Below are 24,577 nucleotides of genomic sequence, written 5' to 3' on the forward strand. Positions count from 1 at the left end.
AAGATAACAAAAAATGCTTTATTCCAACCGTTTGGAAAAGTTGAAATTCCTGTTTTAGTTATATCTTAAATAATGTTAATAAAATACAATGAAACGTTTCAAACTTCACAAATTTGTTGTTTATTTTGAATAATCTACAGTTTTTCAAATGGTCTTCAAATTCTATCTTTTGTCTATATCTATGTGTATATATATCAATATGGTCTGTCTGTCTATATGGTCGTTTGAACAGTGCCACTGCACATAAACTTTTAGTTTGTTATTGGGTTTCTATCAATGACATTTTGAATTAAAAGCAGATTTTCATATTTTGTATGTGTTAAGTGAAAAGCTTCCTGTTTGAATTCTATGAGAGTGACACAGGAAATGAACAATGATGTAATTTGTAAGTACAATTTCTCTCTCAAAAAATAATTAGCATTGTGTATTGTTTTCTGCTCCCACTGTTTAAAATAAGATGTCCCTTCAACTGGATACCAAATTATACATCACTACAATTTCAAAAATAAAATGTAATGTTTCTTTCACAAGTACATATAGTAAATTGTGCTATGCTCTATTACTGTTCCATCTCAGATGCTTGGAAGGAGCAATAATATTTTACGATTTTGTTGCTTTATGATCATCAACCATGTCTGTGACCTACAAAACATGTACTGTGCATTGAACTCTGCTTGCACCCCTCCTGAACATTGCAATTTTAGATAGACTTGTTGTTGACTACCGTAGTCTCAGCTGCAGCATCTGAAATTGTCAACAGGGAAGTCTTGTTTATTTGCGGTTGGTCTTTTGTCATTTTGTCGTGTTTTTACCTTGCCCGTACCATCAAAGATGGAAGGGAAAGGTATATTAAGGGAAAAATTTTGTCCGGCGTTGTCGTCGTCGTTGTCGTCGTCGTCGTTAATAATTGTTATTGTGTGCATAATAACTTTACTAATTCTATTCCAAACTTTATCAAACTTGGTCACCTTATTCATCAGTATAAAGTCTTCCCTGAGTTTGAACAACATATGTCCTGTATGAAAATATCATGCAAAAATTGAGAAAATATGATAAAATATTTTGACTGTTTCTACTTGACTGATCACTGGTGATACACATCAAAGGTCACTGATCTCAGTGGAAATGTGCATTGTTGTATGTGTTCAATGAAGCAAATGACTTATCTTGTAATAATATCCTTGGTAATGTATCTCAGAATCCCATACTGGGTTTCAAAACCAACTCATGGAGAGATTGCACAGTCTGATACACATTTGCAAACCTACCAATAAAATCTTTACAGAAAACAAGATGTCAGAAAATCAATATAAGCACTCCTATGAACTGGGTGCCTAACTTTGATCAAGATCTGAAGCTAATAGAAAATCTGTTTAGTTCAAAGTTATCAAATCAAAAACAATACATAAAAAATACATTAAAAGCAAAACATTTCATCCACATTTTAAAAAGAAAATTATTCTAAAATATATGTATTCTGTATTTGACAAACAGTTCATTCGACAAATGAAAACCCACAGGAATATGTTTCAGCTATTAGAACAGAATGATAGAGTTTTTATAATACTAGTTTAAAAACGCACTTCAAAGATTGCAGTGTTTGAAGATGTAGATTCTCAGGAGGCAACAGTACTGTTGACTTCTCCCTCCACTGGACACCAACTATTTACTGTGGAATACTTTATTTTCGCTGGAATAAATTTTCGCTGAAAAGGCTTTTTAGGCGTTTTGTGTAGAATTTATTTTCACTGATTTTTGATGAGTTTAATGTGAAATATAGGGAAAAAAGTATATTTGCTGGATTTTATTTTCACGGAAACATCCCTTCAGCGAAAATAAATTCCAAGCGAAAATAAAGTATTCTATAGTAAGTTGATTTGCATACAAAGCAGAGCTTGCAACATGATAGCTATTCATAAAGGGAGTTTTTTTTTTTACTTTTCATATAATACAGTAGTCACACAATGAGGCAGTTCATATTTGTCTCAGTGAATCATTAATTTTTGACAGACGCCTGTACAAAATACTTGGACTAAAGCCAGCTAAATTTTTCTGTTATCTTGCATGTTTTATGAATCTATTCACATCTAAATGCAGCACTTTTTTTTTTGCAATGAGACATTTGTTTTTATTCTAAAATATCTGAATTACTTTGAATAAAGCTGGAAATTATGTTCCTTAAAATAATTAAACAAATAAGGCATGTTTTTGTAAGATATTTACATCTTTTAAGGACATTCGGTAGACTGATTCCCCACTGTTGGTTCAACCCCAAAACTTGTTTGTATTCAAAATTAATTATGACAATGCATATTTATATTGAAACAAACTATGATAAAGGGAATTATATTATATAACAAAGGGCAAGGTCACCAGAGTTCAACTATGTTTTTTTATTGTCATTGTCTAGAATTTTAGCCTGGAATCCATCCATTCGAAGTGCAATCAAGAATGGTCTGGTGAATTGCTTCATAAATGTGTAGAAGGCACAGTACTCTGTGTCATCACTGATTGGGTGTCGCCAGAACCTCAGTATTTTACTGTGCAAACTTGTATGTGCAGACTGGTCCACATGTAAAGCCCACCCACTTCCCCCTGACTGATCCGCAAGTCTATAAACATGGCATATGGTTTCAGAGACATGCACTGTCACACCAGGGAATTGTTACCTTGCATAGTGTATTTATAAATGAGGTCCTCTATTTGCTTTTTTTGAAGCTCATGTAAACCAACATATATTAGATAATAGATTATTTGAAACATGATATATTTTGCCATAACTGTCATTTACGTAAGTGTATGTACTACTAGTAGAGAAAATACAGTAATGCCAATTTTCTTGTGGAAAATATCCACACCATAGCTATAATAAAATGATTGCATGATTTTGAAAAAATTTACAAAATATGAAACAAATCGATGTATGGTTAATCATCAAATATCAAATTAGTAGCATAGTTTCAGGCTAATAAACCTGGTACATTGTATAATCCATGATTTCTAGAACAAAGTTAATCATGGTTATCTTATCCATATCTCCAGACATGTTCAGATTGACCTATTTTAAGCGATGTCTCATAGTTTCAGTAGGTTATTGAAAATATCACCCCACTGGAGTGATTTATTCTGTAAATAAAGTAGTTGTCATGGTGATAAGATACAAATCTTTGGACATGTCTGTCGTTCACCAGGTGATTGTTAGGTGAACAAGTCACCATTGTACTATAAATGAAGATATAGTTAATGCACCAAAATGTTTAGGCCTGAGGTACATTACATAGGAAAATGTCATCAGTAATTAAAAAATCCTTTGGCTTTACGTATGCCCATAGTCAGGTCCTTCCGAAGTAATGATTTATTCCACACCTATTTTCTGTGGCCACCAGACATAGTAGTGAAATTAAATACTAGATTAGATTAGAGGTGGTGATAGGTAGATACTTGTTGAGATTTCACTCTAAGGTGGTAATATGTATAGTGATTAACATTTTAGCATCCTAGATGTGTGGCACATGCTCGGACAACATTAACCTTTGCACTACAGGTTCCCTCTTTTCATTACAATTTTACAAAATAGTTCTGTTAATAGTGTGTAATTTCCTTCAGAAGATTGGGAGAAAAATAACCAAATTTTTTGAGTGAAAATTGACTCAAATTTTGTCTGTTGGCTTTGAAATTAGGGTTCAGTTCTAGAAATGTTGATAACATTTTTTTGCAAAGTCTGGTGTTGAAAGGGTTAAGGAGATTACAGGTTTGACTCAAGGGGTTGCCTGCACACTCAGTGGATTGCCAGTACAGGATATCTGGAACTTCCTCTTCTGTGATCACCTGTTGTATTGGTGTTTGTCACCTGTTCTGTTTGCTTTAAAACAATACAACCACATTGCAAAAGCATGTGTAAATAATAAATCAATACATAACAGTGGATATGATGTCGCACTTTACCCACAATCCTTTGCTGGTAAATCAAGTTGGCGGACTACATAATACTAATTAAAAGTTTTATATCTAGAGAATGAAAAGTGATATAAAAAAACTTTAAATTGCATTCGCCCACATTTGTGGAGGTCTTTCTTTAGAGAGTTTCACGTTGTTTGGCTTAACGTCCACTTTAATGTTAATTGTTCTGTTTTGGTTCAGTTTATTTTTGTCCTCTCTGCTCAAAGTGGCTAATATAATTCTGTTTAATAATTTCTAATTTAGCATTTATTTAACGGTATAAATTATGGCTATTTCTGTCATTCTGGAGGCGAATCGTGGTCGTGTATGAGTGGATTTTGTTTAAGCTTTGAACATACATTGATATACATTTTTTTTTTCTCAAATCAAATTCAAAACTGTCAGGTCATTGGTTTGAACATACTCTTCAGAAGCCATTACTCTGACATGCCTTGACTAATTATGTTCAAACTTTATATACAAATCATACATGATGTCACACATATGCCCATTTATTTGTTTGACGATCAGATTCAATATGGCTGAATGGTGGCCATTTTAATGTTAAAATTTATCAAAATCAAGCATTTCTGCCATTCTTGACCCAGATCTTGATTATACATGGACAGCTATTGTCCATCTTGGTACATGCAATAAACAAATATATATAAATAATGGGACCATAATTTTCCAGATCTGAAGCAAATGCTGTCATTTCTCTGGCATACATTAATCGCAATCAAATTTTTCATTTCTTACTCTCATGTAATTTGTTTCATGTTCTGATTCAAAATGGCTGATTCATTTCAGTTTTGTTTTACAGTATTTACATGACTTGTTTTCATATGTTCCTTGCCAAAGACTCGGAACATATAAAAATTATACTTGTTTAATAAATCTGATATCATGTCCTCTTTAAATATAATGAATTCTGTAGTTGGAGAAAATAACAATGTACAGTGTGTAAGATAATCTCACCTCCCTCGAACTTACAAGAATTAAGCGAGAGAGTTTATCCAGTCTGACTGGCAATCTACAATGAATTTATTAGTTCAAGTGTCTATTGTTTTCCTCCGGGTTATATTGCAGTCGGCTGGCCAGTTGGCGGCCTATTGCTATCAGCTTGTTGTTTAGCTCACATGAACCCTAGATATAATTCAAGGAGCAACACCCCCTCATACCTATCACATATAGATCACTATCATAGTTTAAATTTACTTAGCTAAGATATATGATATTTTGCAATAAACAGACAGGGTTGGGTGATATCCAGTTTTGACTGAGCAGCAGTGCTCTGTAGTAGAATTACAAAATTTAATTTCATTTAATCTAAAACTACATTTGTTCCTAGATTCAGTCTTGAAATTGGGTGACTTTGAAACATGCATTCATGATTGTATGAAAAGCCTTGCCACAAAAAAAATGGAATTGTATAAAAATATGGCATGAATACATTTGTATCCAGTATTGTACTGGTACAGACTATGGTTTACTATATACATACAATTAACAGTTTGTAAATATGACTTTTAGTATGCTTATTAAAGTTACTTTGGTAACAGTTTGTAAATATAATAACTTTTAGTATGCTTAGGCCAGACTTTTATTATCCCTTGTTTCGCGAGCCCGCCGAATGAACAGAAGCCGAAAATGAAATAAAAATTAAATTTTATTTCAGCGTAATTTCTCGCGCCCGCTGACTTGTAAGTGCAAAAAATTGCTAAAAAAACTTATTTTTATCTTAATTTTTTCCCCGCCTGCCACATAACTAATCCAAGTTGCATTTTCGTGGGAGTATCATGATCAAAGTATCAAAGTACCGAAGTCTCGCGCAGATGAGAAACAAGGTTATACATGGAATAAAATTATATTTCATTTCTTCTCTCCGATCAATGATCTCACTTACAATTCTTTGAGAATAACACAAATCTAATGGAAAAAAAGAATTAATTTTATGTTTTTTCCTACCCTCCTCTAAAAAATTGCCTTATAAAAACTCAAGAAACAAGGAATAAAAAAGTCTGGCCTTATTAAAGTTACTGTGGTACTCACAACAACTGTGTGCTTTTGAAATCAAATACTAGTATACATATTGTTGTAATTTGACTAAGGCATGAAATAGAATCTATGCACATTTTTGGACAGCCAGATCTACCTAGGGTGAATGGTTGAATTCATCAAATGCATTCAAACATCATATATGGGCTGGCTTCACTATAACTCGAGGAAGTGGAATACTCCGCGTTCATTTGTCAGTTTTAATGCTACATGCGGGGAATCCCCTAACTCATGTCATCGCCCAAATATTGTAATCTTCACTCAGTTTGGTTTTCAAAGCAATAATGATGCACACCTATAGCAATTACCGGGGGGTAATTAATATTAATTTTCTGATTTGCATAATTAGTTTCCAGCTTTTCCATCAATATCTCAAGTACAATTAATTTCGAATTATATTTAATATTTCTCCAATACTCTCAGCACATGGGAGTTCTTTCTAAGCTTTCTCTTATACTGTGTATTAGTATCCAGGTTGCAATTTTAAAAAAAAGCCACCTCCCATGATTTCAAATGGTCGAGCCCTCACAAGTAGTCCAAACTAGGATGTATTCTAGTAGAGATATGCTTATGATATGGTGTTAGAATAACCATTTCATCTCTGCTCATAATAACACTTAAGAATTGTGCAGGTTGACATTAAACTTTATTAGCAATATACTAAAAAACCACCTGTTGTTAGTCTGAATAAAACACTGCATGCATAGCCCCTGTTTGAACTGCCCCTGTGTCTTACTGGTAACTTTGCATATATTGGCAAATCATGCTATTAAAACATGGCTTTTACCTTTAAATTAAACAACTCAAATGCTTTCTATCCAATACTTATGCCCCATTGTGTAGCTTTGTTACAAAGTAATCACAAACTTTCTCTGACCTTCTGTGCCCTCTTTCTTGCACTGGAATCATTTAACTACAAACAATAGCACAATTGTAATCAATACTGGTTTGGAAGGACAGTAAGTTGATTGTTCTCTGTTAAGAAATGAAAACTTGTCATTGTGAGTAATGAGGTGTCAACTGCTCATGAGTTGTTCCTTTCATAGATTATTTTCTCTCCTGGAATTAAAGCTCATTATTTTTGTGATTACATACAATAAGTGTCTAGGTGTGTGATTATGATTATATTTCATGCTGACAGTTCAGTTCATTGTTGTCTGTTTCTGATACATGTATATACATGCAAATCACTTGGCAGGTTGTTCACTCTTTAAATTTTCTAAAATTTGTCTCAAAATTTGAGAGGAAGTACAAAGATAAAATGTAGAGAAAATAATGTTCCCTTTAAGCCTTATTCTTGTTAGCCAGTGTAAATCTAAATTTAAGTTTGTCTATTGGACCAGCCTATAGAATTTTTTATAGGGATGTTGAACTATTTTCATAAGGGACATTCAGTTCAATTCCTGTATATACAGCAGATGAGTAACTGTACCAATATCTGCCTATGTGTTTTTGCATTACAGAGAGTTTCTGGTTAGTGTTGGGTTAGGTTGGTCAGCAAAAATGTTGCGTCTTGTAAAATTAAAGTGATTAATTTGTAGACATACATGTAAGAAAGTACACCCCTCTTCCTTACATGTTGTGAGGAGAATGATGGTAACTACAGTCTCGTAAATACCTAAGGCAAGTTTGGAATTACTGTAAGGGCATAATTTATTTGTTGGGTTTTATTTGTGCTTATTGCACTGATAATGTGCCATATAAACCAATTGAATATGCAATTTACAATAAAAACTATTACTAGTAGTTCCTTCAAAAACCAGTGGATTTAAAACCTAATGAGTATCCCTTCAAAATCAAATCTACTAAAAACCAGCCCAGTGAATATTTCTCCTATTTCAGTTTACTATTAAACACCAAGTTGCATGATAGCACCATGGACCATACCGTAGTCATTGGTAGCCATGATTAGATGCGCCTGGACCCCTATGTCATTTCATATGCTAATACATATATGAGAATGAATGGTACGTGGGTTGGTTAGATAATCTCGAAAAATAGCTGCCTGGTTACCACAGTGGTCTTTTGAGCAGTGTTGGCGTTGTGTTTTACTACAGTCCCTCTATACTATGGTTTTACCAACAGGTCTACTCTACTACTTTTTAGTTGCAAAAAAAATAAATATCTTGTATTTTATACTAAGTAGGTAGTCGTTTTGACTGGCTGATTTCCACATAACTGAGCATCTTGCATGTTCTTGATTCACTCACTCTATTTCTTGGTCATTCACCTGAATACATTATTTTCCCAGTTCACATAGTTAATATGGATGTAGCATTACATGGGTGTAATTAAAATTCAAAATGCATGTGAATTCTAAGTTGTTTTGCAAAACTAATTAAAAATTTGTTGCATTTTAATTATGATTGATGAATGCAGTTTGTGAGAATGTTAAACTGGTGCATACTAGACTTTATCAGGATATTGTCACAGAGATGTAACAAGGCCAGGGGGTCCTGTAATTTATGCTGTCTAACAAGGTATAGTATGTATCAAGCTAAGGGGTCTTATTATGTCATTGTAGTATTGTTATACTAAGTTATTAACACTCCAGTACATATCCACTAATTCAACCAATCTTGTATACGTAATTTCAGCTCACTTCAATTTTATGATGACTTGTTTTAATGGTAGCATCTGATCTGGTAATAATGTTGCTTTAAAGTTCCCATGCATGCTGTATCAGATATTTTTCTTGAGGTTGAATGATCCCTGCAATAATGTATGTATCTATGACCTTTAAAGGTTGTTGTGTGAAAGTCTAAAAACTGAATTCATTTTATTCACATTTTAGCACAATTTCAATGACTTGATAATTCGTTTCGGCTACTTGAGTAAATTGTTTTTGTTGGGAACAAAAAACAAATTTAAATGCCCCAATTGTGTATTTTTGTGATGCTGTCATATCAACAAAATGACCAGGATGTGTGACCTTCAGGGGTCATGAAAGTGTTCTGTTATGTAGGCAATTGAATCTGAAAATCATGCTGTTCTACAGAGTATCATAATCACCAGTCTAAGGGGCCTTAATGATGTCATTGTAGTAATGTTATTCTAAGTTATTAACACTCCCAGTACACACCCACCAATTCAACCAATGTTGTGGATGTAAATGCAGATCACCTCAGCTGGAAGCTCACTGATTAGTCAGTTTCACTCTTCTGGTTTTAATCTGTGGTAACAGCCCATGCCACATGTCATCTCTCCCCTGTTGTGTTGAATTGCTAGGGGTTTTAGTGAGATTCGTTTTGAAACTACACTGAGTTAGATACAAGGATACATCTTAATTTACCTGGAACTGTAAACTGTAATATTTGTCTCACTGGCTGACTGGTCAACGTGAATCAGAATACCGTGTTTGGTTGAAAATTGGGGCAAGTAGCAGAGTGCATTGTACAGTAGAGCATGTCCCAGCTGGTCTGACTATTATCTTGTATGATGTTGCTGTATATGTCATTTTATTCTGTGCATCTTAACTGAAACATTTAAATCTCTCAGTCTATTGTCAGATTTGAACTGCTCATTCCGTACCATTACGGAACAACTTGGTAAACAGCTCAAGTGTTCACTTGATGTTGACTTGAATCTGAAAAATATTTTTCTGCTAAATAGATTTAAATCTGCTCATGATCCATCCTATTGGCTTGTCACAATCAGCTGATGTTTGTGCCACCAAGTTAATGTTCAACCATTTTCGTCATAAGACCAGCCGGTGTTTTCCATTTAACTGCCACCACTGCCGAGGTGCGACATATATTCTAATTCAGGTGAAATTGTGAAGGGTTTCACTACATGAAGATCTGTGTTACTGGACTTGTATTCCTTCTGGTAATGATGTGACTAAAGCTGGGGACAAACTTAAACACAACTCTAAATTCAAGCATCATCATCTTTTTAAATCTGAGTTGAAGACAGATCTTATTTATGCTGTCAACGTAAGCACTTATGTCGTAAACGTGCTACAAAACTGCCAATAACTGAAGCTGCATGTTTATAAGTGAATTTAAACACTGTATGGGTGCTGTCGTACAATATAAAGTGCAATATTTACATAATTGACTGAGAATATATACTAAAATTTACATGAAAATGGCTGTTTATTGTGATGGACCAGTTAACGCATTTGATCATCACTACTTTGAGTACTTAAAAGAAGAGGTTACCAGGAACTATATATGGGATGATCCAGAGTGCAACGATAACCAGGTATTCATTCTTGTATCTCTCAGAATAATATCACATGTACATGTAGTACTTATTATATTTGTCATACTAGTAGCATTCAGACTTGCAAGACTATGAGGGTAGTGGTAGTAATATCATGTCATACCACTCACTATTCTATCATTAGATAGAGATTCAGATGATCCCCGAACTTATTCAATTCTTTCAGACAAAGGGTCGAAGTGTTTCCAGTTAAATCTACTGTTTTACACCCAAAATATGGCAAATAATTAGAAATGTCCATTGACACCCATTGCCATTGTGATAAAATGTCCTAAGCTATCGGCAATTGATTGTTTTTCCCTACAGAAGTCACAAGCCAAGATTAATTTTTAAACTTTAGATCAAAATGTTCATTAAATTATTCACCCAACATTATCTGTACAGAAATATTTACTTGAGAAAACTCAATTGTTTATCAGGAAAACTTGACCAAAATCCTCACTTCTGAATCCAAATTCTTTTTAAGCATTATATGAATATTTCAATTTGTGTGAAAGTTGAAATTCATTTGTCGCAAGAACTGTCACATAACTGACTTAGATTCAGCAGTCATTTACTTGTCTACCTTACCTTACACATCTCCGTAACTGCTGTAGATGCACATCCTGCTGAAAGCCTCCACAGAAATAATTGAGAGATATCAGTATCAGCAGTCTATATGTGTTAACTATTTAATGTTGAATGACACTGTGCTCTTAGATATTAGAAACTGTGCCCCAATGAAATGTTAACTGCTACAAAATTTGTAGTGAATCACAGATGTCACTTATCAGTGAAAAAAACGAAATTAAGGCTCAGTGAATAATTGATGCATTTAATACAGTGCTTCACTGTCGACTAGTGTCAGTGTCTTGTATGTAGAACATGATTTAATGTATGTTACTAGGTCAGTGCCCTCCCGTAATGCTATTCAGTCACTGTACGTCTTCTTACATTGGCACTTTGTTTGTAACTTCACTGCTTGAAAGTGTGCAAGTAATTTTATCTCCACAACGGCATCATTCAAATCTGACATCATTGCTGTGAATCAGGTATATATTTTGTAGCTTATTTTTGATGAATGTCACTATAGTTTTCAATATTATTTTGTGATTTATGTGACAATTGGCGTACCGGTTTCTCATTTTTCGCTGCTGACTCTGTGATAACAGATTCGTGTCTGTTGTGTGGCCGGGATTTGAAGTCAGTGCTTCAGATCTATAGGTGGTATTCTGAAATTCTGAGTTTTTCACATTGCATACTGTTTGCATGTGCACTGGAACTGTATTTGTTGTAAACACTTGATTTATATTTCGTCTTCTATTGAAGTTTTAATCCTGTAAAATGATTAAACCTGCAACTACAAAGTTTATGGAATTTTTTCATTTACATTCTTTGATGTCAAAATGAAATAATGCTCATTATTCTACAAACTTGGCTTGTTTTTGCACGTGCACATACATGTAGGAGGCTGAGGCTATTTAAACCAAGACTGGTACTGGTAAAATAAATAAATCACTGGTGCCATTAGCCTGCACTAGTGCAATATTTTAAGCCCAGAAAATAATATTATGTTAACTTTTTCCAAAACACTCAAATTTCAATGACAGTTGAATCCATCGAGAGCACAGTGCGCATTAATGTCATTTGAAAATATTCCAATATTATTCAAACAGCCAATAAAAACCTATCACTGCACTTTGAACTGTGAAATTTATAAATATTTATAAAGATGAATGCATGCCTTTGTTGCACTAAGAGTATGCATGTACATTCATCACATACTGGTAGATGGCTGACCTCTTTATTTTCAGAGTGCAATAACCATTGATGGTCTTTGCCATAGATTCGGCAGAGTCAACAAAACAATTAACTGCTCTGTAACACGATGGTACCTCTGCTTAAATTGTAAGTGTTGTGACAACACTAGCAGTACATGTATATATGACAAAGGTTACTGATATCACAAATTTTCAAATCACACTGCAACTCAAAGAAGATAATCACTGAGTTTATCTATTTTCTAAGGGTCCAAGGTGAGAGTGATTTGCAGCTTTGATATTTCAACATAACTTATTATACTTAGTACCTCATTCAGATTGGGTATCCTAGGCAATGGTATTCAGGAATTTCATTCCCTGGATTGTTGCTTTTAATAAGAACCAACAAAAGTCTGTTTTTGCCTTCTGGTAGAATGTGATGGCTCTGTTTTTGCCTTCTGGTGGAATATGATGGCTCTGTTTTTGCCTTCTGGTGGAATATGATGGCTCTGTTTTTGCCTTCTGGTGGAATATGATGGCTCTGTTTTTGCCTTCTGGTGGAATATGATGGCTCTGTTTTTGGCCCCTGGTGGAATATGATGGCACTGTTTTTGCCTTCTGGTGGAATATGATGGCTCTGTTTTTGCCTTCTGGTAGAGTGTGATGGCTCTGTTTTTGCCTTCTGGTGGAATATGATGGCTCTGTTTTTGCCTTCTGGTGGAATATGATGGCTCTGTTTTTGCCTTCTGGTAGAGTGTGATGGCTCTGTTTTTGCCTTCTGGTGGAATATGATGGCTCTGTTTTTGCCTTCTGGTAGAGTGTGATGGCTCTGTTTTTGCCTTCTGGTAGAGTGTGATGGCTCTGTTTTTGCCTTCTGGTAGAATATGATGGCTCTGTTTTTGCCTTCTGGTGGAATATGATGGCTCTGTTTTTGGCCCCTGGTGGAATATGATGGCTCTGTTTTTGCCTTCTGGTGGAATATGATGGCTCTGTTTTTGCCTTCTGGTGGAATATGATGGCTCTGTTTTTGCCTTCTGGTGGAATATGATGGCTCTGTTTTTGCCTTCTGTTGGAATATGATGGCTCTGTTTTTGCCTTCTGGTAGAGTGTGATGGCTCTGTTTTTGCCTTCTGGTGGAATATGATGGCTCTGTTTTTGCCTTCTGGTAGAATATGATGGCTCTGTTTTTGCCTTCTGGTAGAGTGTGATGGCTCTGTTTTTGCCTTCTGGTGGAATATGATGGCTCTGTTTTTGCCTTCTGGTAGAGTGTGATGGCTCTGTTTTTGCCTTCTGGTGGAATATGATGGCTCTGTTTTTGGCCCCTGGTGGAATATGATGGCTCTGTTTTTGCCTTCTGGTGGAGTGTGATGGCTCTGTTTTTGGCCCCTGGTGGAATATGATAGCTCTGTTTTTCCCTTCTGGTGGAATATGATGGCTCTGTTTTTGCCTTCTGGTGGAGTGTGATGGCTCTGTTTTTGGCCCCTGGTGGAATATGATGGCTCTGTTTTTGCCTTCTGGTGGAGTGTGATGGCTCTGTTTTTGGCCCCTGGTGGAATGTGATGGCTGTTTTTGGTCCTTGGTGGAATGTGTTGGCTGTTTTTACCTCCTGGTCGAATATGATCGCTCTGTTTTTGCCTTCTGGTGGAATATGATGGCTCTGTTTTTACCTTCTGGTGGAATATGATGGCTCTGTTTTTGCATTCTGGTGGAATATGATGGTTCTGTTTTTACCCTCTGAGGAAATGTGGTGGTCGTCTGAATCTTGAAATTACATGAATTACCAAATGAGTTCCCAGAAAATTATAGTAGGTGTACTGAAAATAATAATAATAAAGCCTAGATCGTCAAATCTGTCCTTTCTTTCTTTCCTTCTTTCTTTCTTTTGAAATAAGTAAATGAAGAGCACATGCATATTATCCAAGGCTGCTGCACTTTAGAACCATGCTTTGAAATTACATATATACTAGGACATTTTTTGATTTCAGTAAATTTTTTCAGTTTTCTGAAATTGAGTATGGCATTGGAAATCCAAAAGAATTGTGCCAATTCCAGACTAAACTTATTCATTATTATAGTTGCAGCTTATAGCTGTGACTATCAGTTTTGCTTAGTGTTTTCAGCCTACAGTCATGTATGCCTTATTGGTATATTCAGCCAAGGTTCAAGTCAACCTTTTTTAGTGTAGAATTTTAATTTGACACTTATCCAGGGTTTTCAGTAGTGTAGGGAGATCAATTTAGTAACGTAAGTCTATATTCCAATTATCAATTAAAATTTCAAATTACTTGGAAAATGGTTTAACTAGCCTGGGAAATTTGGCTGCTTATGCTTCTTATGAATAGCCTTGCAAACAACCATGGGCAGTATCGGTAGGTAGGTGGGGGGGGGGGGTTAAATACTAGCTGTGCAATAACATGTTTGTCCCTTTTGCTGTAAGGAACAATGATATATGTTACTGTATTGTCTATTGTGATCAGGCCACTATCAATTACAATCCACAGATTGTCTAAGTAAACTAGGTCATTGGACTGTTCAAGTTCAATAGCTTGCTATACAGGATGACCCTTACTTGTTTATCTTTTAGACAAAATGGGAACGTGGGATCACACATTGAACTTCAAAAAGTGGCATCAAAACTTTAATGCAATCCCTTTCCACATACTTGTGACAAACTTGAAACTAGCCTGTGATAAAAAGCAAGTGCAATTTTCATGTGTTTTAGATGCAAATTTATGACAAATACACTACAAAACTTTGATTTCATATTCAACTTAATGAGCTATTCTTATAAACCCATCTGTCAGCTCATCATGTACATTTGTACATGTAATTTAACCTTCATTGCATCTTGGCATGAACAGTAATGTTGTTTCCAATAAACTCCAGTGAAATCTGTTTTTCCTATGATTTAGAATATCCGAAAAATCCTGAAACTAAATTACAATTTACACATCTCAACCCAAATTCTGTTCAAGTGTTCCATCATAGTCTGTCATTTTTAGGGGTGTAATGACAAAGCTTATTGTACATGTGACCAATCACACATCATATCATGTTGCCTGACACTTGTTTCATTGTTTGAAATTATGGCTAGAATTACAATAAGAATACAGCTGTCAGCATGTCACCAGCTGATAACTCTGTATATACATGTTGATATGCACGTATTAAAAGGCATAACGTCATCTGTACTCTGTGCTCGCTGGTCAAATCAGTTAAGTTTGGCTCTCATCAATCTGCATCATTTCTTTTCTTTTTGTCATATTTTCTATATCATGCAAAGTGACCCATAGACATTTTGTTCAAAAATACAAATAGCCTGAATTTATTCATTTTGCAATAAATTGGCATCTTGGGAAATATAAGGATTTGACTTTAAAAATAGTTGGGGGTCACCAGCCGAATTTTCAGAAAAATGTAATTATTCTAAACAAAGTGATTACATAAAAGGCCAGTTAATTACTGAAATGTTATAGGTGATACAATGTATCTTTACCTGACGCCTCTAGTTTAAGGTCTAGAATGTTTTACTGGTACCAGCATTTTTGCTTTTTTACCTTGCCCGTACCATCAAAGATGGAAGGAAAAGGTATATTAAGGGAAAAATTTTGTCCGGCGTTGGCGTTGGCGTTGTTGTTGTTGTCATTGTCGTCGTCGTCGTTAATAATTGTTATTGTGTGCATAATAACTTTACTAATTCTATTCCAAACTTTATCAAACTTGGTCACCTTATTCATCAGTATAATGTCTTCCCTGAGTTTGAACAACAGATGTCCTGTATGAAAATATCATGCAAAAATTGAGAAAATCTGATAAAATATTTTGACTGTTTCTACTTGACTGATCACTGGTGATACACATCAAAGGTCACTGATCTCAGTGGAAATATGCATTGTTGTATGTGTTCAATGAAGCAAATGATTTATCTTGTAATAATATCCTTGGTAATGTATCTCAGAATCCCATACTGGGTTTCAAAACCAACTCATGGAGAGATTGCACAGTCTGATACACATTTGCAACAATGGTATATCATGTTGGCTGTCAGTGATTGGTGTCACAAGCATCACACCATATTCCCATATAGTGATGATGTCACCAGTGAGTCAGCGACATTTCAATGTCCATCCCACCTGTTGATCAAACAACAAAAGATTTGTAAAGCATTTGATACTCCACTATTGTTTCATAATTATAGTTTTGCATTAAATTTGAAATTATTTGTATATGTCTAAACTTCAGGGATAGCTACGTGTTCTATGTAATTTATATCTCCGTTAATACAAGTCTGTGTAATAGTGCATGTCAAGATTTTTTTTTATAGAAATACAGTGAATAATAAAAGACAAATCTAAATTACACAAAGCACAAACAGGGCTTAGGCTCAATGGGACACCCATATTCAATGCTAAATTTGCTAAAATAGCCTTAGCATCAAGGCAAACTTTTGGGGCATCAAGGCAAATTCTTTTGTTGGCTTTATTCATAGCTTGCACATGAACTTGTAACATCATCTTTCTAATTTCTTAATTTTGTTATAAGACTGATTGAGAGCCAAGCGAGTTGTTCAATGCTAAGTATATGAATTTCATGAATTGTTTATATAAATATCCTTGTGATACTTTGACACGTGTCTGTGATCTGGTATTGTGATCAATATCTGATCGTGTGATGAAATGTGACCTCAGGCATCAAATATTCTTTATAGATTGTCAACTTAAAATATATTGATCTGTCCAAACGTGAGATTTGACTTTTGTGGCTGTTTAGCTACTGACTATATGATAGTGTTGGTTTTATTGGATTATGACCATTCCTGTATAAAACCATTGCTTGTTGTGTGTTTTATGTGGCTGTTTTCATGCATACATTCATGTATGTGAATGTATGGATGAACCCAGGTATTAAAATCAATATGTGCAACTGACTGAATATATTTCTTGCAGTGCTTGGACTTTGAAGTTGAGAGGGCAACCATTTCATGCAAAGCCAAAAATTGATAAAATTTGCCCAAGCATATATGAATAATATAGGAAATATTGAGCTGCGCCAAGGCAAGTTCAAACCACACTCTTGTTAGGAACATTTGGCAGCTACATGTACACTCTCTCTTGAAGTGAGCAGTAAAAGACTGCAGAACTGCACATTTCTGATGACAGAAAGTATATATAATAACCCCTCTTCACTTACCAATACTGTTGCAGACATGGTAACCTAGCAACTGGGGAACCAGAAACTTCTATTTTTATGGGTCAGATGAGTGCCTGACCGCCACCCTATGTTAAAACTTTGATAACAGTGAATGGAGTTGCTGTCATTTTATAAATGTCTTATATCAGCCAAGTAAAATGGCCTTTCATCAGAGATGTATTGATTTTCCTTTTAACCTTTCTCTTAGAGGAATTTCCTTTGTATTCATTCTTGAGTATCAGACCATTCATCCATCCAAGGATAAACTGATTCTCAAAGACAACATTATCTTTCTTGTTTACTGAACAAAAAAGATGTAAGATTTGACTTGAAGACTTCAATAAATGTTTTATCTTCAGTATCTTGTACTGTATGTGGCCTTTTCATAGTCTGTGTTAATAATATCATGTATTTACATGCCTGCTGCTCATACTCCGGAATGCCTCTGGAATGCAACTTAGTTGGGGAGGGGGTTGCTGTCTGATGTACAAATGGAACATAATAGCTTAGCTGTCAGCAAACTAAATTCATTCACAGTTAATCTACTTCAGCTCTGGTTCAGGAGGGTTTTAGGGCAAGGGAAATAAACAATTTTATGCTGACATGTTTCATACCAAATTTGTCAAATACATTTACATGTGTTGCGATTAAAAAATAATGCTTCATAAAATATTCAAAGATTATTCATCTAAATTAGTGACAGTGTTTTTATCACTTTAATAAATTATTAATTATGACTTTACATAACCGAGAAAGATGATTGATTACCATTAAATCTGAAAAATAAAAAAATATCTTTTTTTGTTATCTCCGTACATCTAGCTTAGCTGAAATTATTTTTGAATGAAAACCACAATTTGGGGTTGATTAACGCATTTATTTTAGAAGCACACATAAATTAATTTAAATTTGCATTTATTGTATGCTGGATGATTAGAATATGGCTTACTATTTTGAAAATAGACACATCTTTGTCATTTATGTATAAAGCATAGTCACTACTAATAGAGCAAATAGGGTAATGTATTGTTTATTTTAATAATCTACACTGCATTAATAGTTAGTGTCATTGGGTATATTTCAAGTGGGAAGTTAAGACACACAAGGGAAGAAATTAGACGGTGGGTATAAATGTACTTGTCTGTAGAGGCAGTATTTTTATGAGCAATTTATAGCTTTTCCACTGTATCCGGCCATTATGGTTTAGCACCAAAATAATCCGAAATTTTCTACATTGATCTAATGATGCTTAAACTCATGGTTGATTGCATCATATTGATTCAAAACATGAATTTACTCAAGTTATTTCACTTGAATACTTCCTGTATAGAATATTGATGATTATTCATGTTTTCCCATCAGTAATCACAGTTTAATTAATTGATATGATTTGAAAGTGAAATAATTTTGTCTCATTAAAAATTTGAAAAATGCTTTCAATGCACTGTAGTTGTTCTGCTACACATGTTAGTATTTACTCATGTTGTATATGTTGCATGGGTCCCATATTGAAGATACCACACAGTGTGAAGACTTGACACTAGATTTTAGTGATTAGTTACCATATTTGCTCTATTTGAAGCACATAAACCTTAAATTACCTGGGGTATGTGTCTTTATCATATCATACAACTTATTTTGACTGTAGACACACCTCTGCCATTTTCATAAACACATTAGCCACTAATAGAGCAAATACAGTACTGTATTATAAGTAATACATTGAACCAAAAATTTTCAGTGCCAGAAATGATCACAATTAATAATTGAAGGGTTTTCTTGATTAATAGTTGGTTTCCATATTTCAACGTAATTTTGACTGCTACAAAATTTTGTAATTCTCACTAAAACTGACTGACCAGAATAAATAAGTTCTCAGTAATGTACATGTATTACCAAGTTTGTTGTGTGTTATGCCTGTGTTGTGTGTTATACCCGTGTTGTGTAATGATTGAATATATTTTAAACTTACTCGCAAATACAATGTATCTGTAATATGGCTGAGTCGTTTCAAACATTTAGAAATCACAATGTCTATTCTCTATAGAGATTAGAATGTGAACGTTGTCATTTGGAGTTAATGCATGAAATTGCCTGACATTTTGTTCTGTTATTCTTTTTATGTTACTTTGATTATATGTAAATTTCACTGATACATGTACTAAAAATAACAGCATCATCGCCAAAATGTAACTTCATAAACAATTGATTATACACCTGTCTATGATTGCAGGCATGTTAGAAGTTAGTTAGAACATGGTACACCTTATCTATGCACAAGTGAATTCAGTTAGAACATGGTACACCCTATCTATGCACAAGTGAATTCAGTTAGAACATGGTACACCCTATCTATGCACAAGTGAATTCAGTTAGAACATGGTACACCCTATCCTATGCACAGGTGAATTCAGTTAGAACATGGTACACCCTATCTACATACTGTATGCACAAGTGAATTCAGTTAGAACATGGTACACCCTATCTATGCACAAGTGAATTCAGTTAGAACATGGTACACCCTATCTATGCACAAGTGAATTCAGTTAGAACATGGTACACCCTATCTATACACAAGTGAATTCAGTTAGAACATGGTACACCCTATCTATGCACAAGTGAATTCAGTTAGAACATGGTACACCCTATCTATGCACAAGTGAATTCAGTTAGAACATGGTACACCCTATCTATGCACAAGTGAATTCAGAAATATGTAGAAAGGACATTTCATGCTATAGCCTTTATGTACAATTTACTGTACCAATACTAAATTATTTTTGACTCTACTACATTTTCTTCCAGCAAAAATGTTGTTGAATATTAATAATAATTTGAGTACTGTATTTGTTGCATTGAAATGCATACATGTACATACCGTATTTATCCAGGTATAAGCCCAGGGTCTTGAACATGGAAAATTGCCAAAAAGAAGGGGTGAGCGTTTTTCTGGATATCCCTGGCAAAAAAAAACCGAAAAATCGCGAAAATTGGCAACACGCAGATCGAACTGCGACAGGTAGAAAAACGGCAAATAAAAACATGCAACAAAAATAAATGAACAATATGCAGCATTAGAAGTGTAACAAGAACTAATTTATTGCTTAGAATGTGACAAATATTAAAACCAAAAATAATAAAAATCGACAGTGAAGATTCATTTGAATTAGAATATCCCCGTCGACAAACACGCCACCCCATACGTGTGAATTATTTCCGGCCATACAAGATCAATAATAATTTACGCAGTAAAATTACGAAAGTTCATAGTTGTTAGAAAACAAAACCTTCTAAGATCTCTATTTGTACGTTCATTGCTATCTTCATAAAAGTCAAAACCCTGAAATTCCAAGTCGGCGCCACTGTCGCGATTGAACTAAAATCCCTATAGCTTCGTCTTGAAGTTTGTCGATGTCGTCCCACACAGTTTGGACTTAGCACATTTAATCCACGGATTTCGCTGTCTGGTAGCTTGGCACTTTTAATTCACGTTTAATCAGAATAAAGAGACAAGAAAAATGGGGTTGCGGCAAACGACTCACACGATGCTTTTGTTTACCGTCTGGCAATCATCTTTGACCTTTACGCATCCGCTTTACCGATTGGCTAAGAATGACATCACTACTTGTGTTTCGTCATGGAGGTAAATTCAACATCGCTTTTTTATCAGACTAGGCGTTCGTTCATCAATCGCAAATATTTAATAAAGCCAAAACAACGTGCTTTAAACCACACTCCCAGGTACGGGTTGCTACAATATTGCAACATTGGTTTCATTGTCGGCGATGCTAACTACGTAAACAGTGGTGAACGCGCTGCTCTATTTATGTCACAGCTATTTCGCGTTCACTTCTCGTTTTACGCAATTGACATTTATTAGTCCCCGTTCGGATGAAGTCCGAAAACGGGGACTTATAATTCGGTCTCCGTCCGTCCGTGTGTCCGTCCGGAGTCATATCTCAGACTCCCTTGGACCGATTCCGTTCATTCTTTGCATGTGCCTAGTACTTTATGTGGGACATATGCACATGCAGTGGTTTAGCGATTCGATTCAAAATGGCCGACTGGCAGCCATCTTGTTTTTTGAAAATGTTGTATTTTGGACATGCTTTGTCAGTTGTCATTCAAACTTGGTACATAGATTATACATGTCAGGATACATGTCCATGACGATTTATTTCGCAATTGGATCAAAGATGGTCGACTGGCAGGCATCTTGTTTTTGTTTTTTTATGCGGTATCTTGGACGTGCTCTGTCAGTTTTCATTCAAATTTGGCACATACATGTACTTTATACATGTTAGGATGCATGTCCATGACAATTTGTTTCAAAATCTGGTCAAGGATGGCCGATTGACAGCCATCTGACTTTTTGGCCTTACTACTATATTTCCACAATTTATGTACCATTTTCATTCGTATTTGGCACATACATCATACATATCAGTGTGTTTCATAATCAGATCAAAGATGGCTGAATAACGACTGTTTTTATTTTAGCCATATTACTATGACACGAAACACGTGTTTTGATGTAAATAAACAATCTGTTGTATACGCCACTTGGAACTCAAATTTCAAGGACACGCTCGCGACAATCCCTCCGCTTTACTATGACTAGCACAAAGAGAACTTAACGGAGACTGTGTCATTTTCAATGACTTGTTTTTCAAATTTTGTTATCAGAATCAAAACAAACTGCAAGAAAGTACTCTGTTAATACAACGAACAAAAATAGGTTTTTGTTTTTTTAATTTTATTACAGGTGTAGAAAAAACACCCCTGGGCCTTTGCTAGGATATGACCTCAACTCCTTTATTTTATCAAAAGTGGGGGGTGGGCGTTTGTCCGGGCATGGGCTCTTAGCCGGATAAATACGGTATATTAAATTTATAAACAAAATTAGTGTGGTTTAGCAAACATAGTGTACTTGTTCTGTATGCTTTCCTTGCTGAAAAAGTGCATGTTTTGTCCAATTAGTAATATTTTTTTTTTTCTTATTTTTATGTCACAGGTGGTGCCAGTGGAAACTAAAGATGAAGTGGTAAGTTTTCTAAATATCTAAATGTTTTATTTCTACTTTCAAATTTATGTGATTTCAGCCATTCTTATCATTTGGAATGGCTGACTCCCAGTTGTTTTGTAATAATAGGAGGATCTTGCAATTGTTTGTGGAAAATGTTAAGGATTAGACTTGTTAGATAGTTTTACCTCACTATAGGTGTGAAGAAACCCTTCAACTTTCTAGCGATAACAATTTCAAAGGTCTAGGTCTGTCTGGGTGATCAGGCGTTTCCATTCACTGGCTCTTTTGAGCAACAGTCTCCAGAATTGTTTAATCTGGTTTTGTGTGTTACCGTTAACAAACAATGCATTAAACTTATTCCTTATTGTGTTTCTTTATTGGATTGTCCATTACATGTGTATATGTCTTTTCTTTATAAAAGCGCAGAAGTTTATTGTTTTGCTGTTTAAAATTTGTTTTTCTGTACATAATGAACCTTTATGTTCTAATCACCTATAAAGTACACTGTCCTTTCTTAGTTGTCGTCTCAAATCATTGTACCACTTCTTTCTACGTACTTTATGTACCGGTATGTCACCAAACAAACATTGATTGTCCAATGAGTAACTTATTGGGTACCAGCCAACCCTATTATGAAGAGAACTTAGATATACTCTGTACCTGTCAGCTGTGAGCATAATATTTTGGTTTGGGCTGTTGAGAAATAGCAAAGCAATGGTATTTTATACCTATTTTACTTCATTTTAATTTGAAAACATAGCGTAACTGCAGAGCAATTGGAATTGTACTGTAAAATACAGTATTTTCGTTTGGAGATAATTGTCGCTCTTTTCGCTGAAGGGATTCAACGAATATACCATTTTTTCCATATACAATGTATTACATTCAACTCATCAAAAATCAGTGAAAATGAATTCCATACAAAACACCCAAAAAGTCTTTTCTGGGAAAATGAATTCCAAACTAAACATTCTCACAAACATTCTCACTAAAACTAAAAAGTACCACAGTTTACTCTGAATGGTGCATTCATGGATTTTAGGCACACAAAATTCAATAAACTGGCCACTATTGTTATATTTGATGACCTAATTTGGGTTTTTAGAAAATTTGTGATTGAAGTGCCACTGTTGTTGTGCATTTACATTTGTTGTATGTTGCTTTGACTACCATCAGTCTACTTTTTCACTTCTCAGTGAAATGGAAGTAGAAAATCTTGATGTAAATGTATCTCATAACTCCTGCCATTCAATCAACCTAATGAGAAACATGCAATTGATTTATGCCATCTGTACCTTGTTTTATCTTTTGATGACCTCGCACTTCTTGTCACCTAAGTTCTATAAATATATACTTTGTTTAATATTATAAGATTTATCATTTTTCTATCTGATAATGATGTCATTATTTGTACAGTAACTTATAAATTGGTGATAATTTCAATGCAAGGGTTAAATTCATTGCCTGTTATGCTTCTCCAGATAGAGACAAATTTTAGCCATAAGGTGAAACCTCATTGATGGTGAGTGATGTGGCATTCATCACCCTGGTATTCTGTGTTGTCTGGTTGCTATGACAATCCTAAAAAAGGCAGAGTAAGGATATTGATAACACTTGGTTGTCTTATAAAACCAATATACATGATCCTTTAGATTAATTTCATAGGTCACTATGACTAAATACTGTTGCAAATATTCACATTTTACTTTGATTCGCCTTAGCTAGTATCACTAGTATATCTGATGTAACAATTTAACCACACATTTTTGCAAATATTTAAGCGTGATTATTTTAAAATTGTTTCAGTGTTGCTCAAATTGTGTAAATAGTTATCATTTGGGGATATAGACATGTCATTTCTTTATGTCTCTGAGTGTTTACTGTGTACGATATCTGAATAAAAACATGTCTAGTAGGGTGGTCTCAGGTAACTATATATAATAAAATTACAAGTGTCAGTTTTCGGGTCAGTACCAATGGCAACGAGTTAAGTGTAATCTTTAGTAAACTTCCTCTTGTTTCAATCAGACTTTAGTTTTTGTATTGTGTTTTTTGTATCCACTACCTCTTCCAAGTCAACCCCCCCCCCCCCCCCAATTCCACAGATACAAACAGTTATTGCATTATCTTTCAATTTCTTGCTGGATTGGTAGGAAAAAAATAATTTTATTAGAAATTAGGTGGCCTGACTAATACCGGGTAGAATGATTGTGGTTGTCGTATCCATTGCACAGATAATGGAGTTAAAAAATACTACTAAGAACGCATTTGCTAATTATTGTTAGCACATACATTTATGTAAATAATTTTTAAATGAATCAGTATGCAACAAATGCAATTTTTTGTTCTTTATCTGCTTTTATTGGAGGTACACTTCTAATAGAACAAATATGGTATA

The 24,577-nt window shown here is 34.6% G+C and overlaps 1 protein-coding gene across 2 annotated transcripts in view; it reads left to right on the plus strand.

The window, feature by feature from the left end:
- LOC100374305 (sestrin-1-like) overlaps positions 1-24,577 on the plus strand; it is a 119,053-nt gene that overhangs the window by 62,322 nt on the left and 32,154 nt on the right. Inside the window, exons 1-2 of one of the 2 annotated variants that reach the window (XM_085505118.1) lie at positions 9,382-10,203; positions 22,168-22,197. In XM_085505118.1, coding sequence (XP_085361244.1) covers positions 10,081-10,203; positions 22,168-22,197 — 153 coding nt within the window. In that variant the 5' untranslated portion in view covers positions 9,382-10,080. Of the gene's footprint in view, positions 1-9,381; positions 10,204-22,167; positions 22,198-24,577 lie in introns of those variants that run through there. The other variant, XM_085505117.1, reaches the window with a different exon arrangement.

The sequence above is a fragment of the Saccoglossus kowalevskii genome, chromosome 11 (assembly GCF_978046115.1).
Source record: "Saccoglossus kowalevskii chromosome 11, keSacKowa6.1, whole genome shotgun sequence".
Lineage (NCBI taxonomy): Eukaryota > Metazoa > Hemichordata > Enteropneusta > Harrimaniidae > Saccoglossus > Saccoglossus kowalevskii.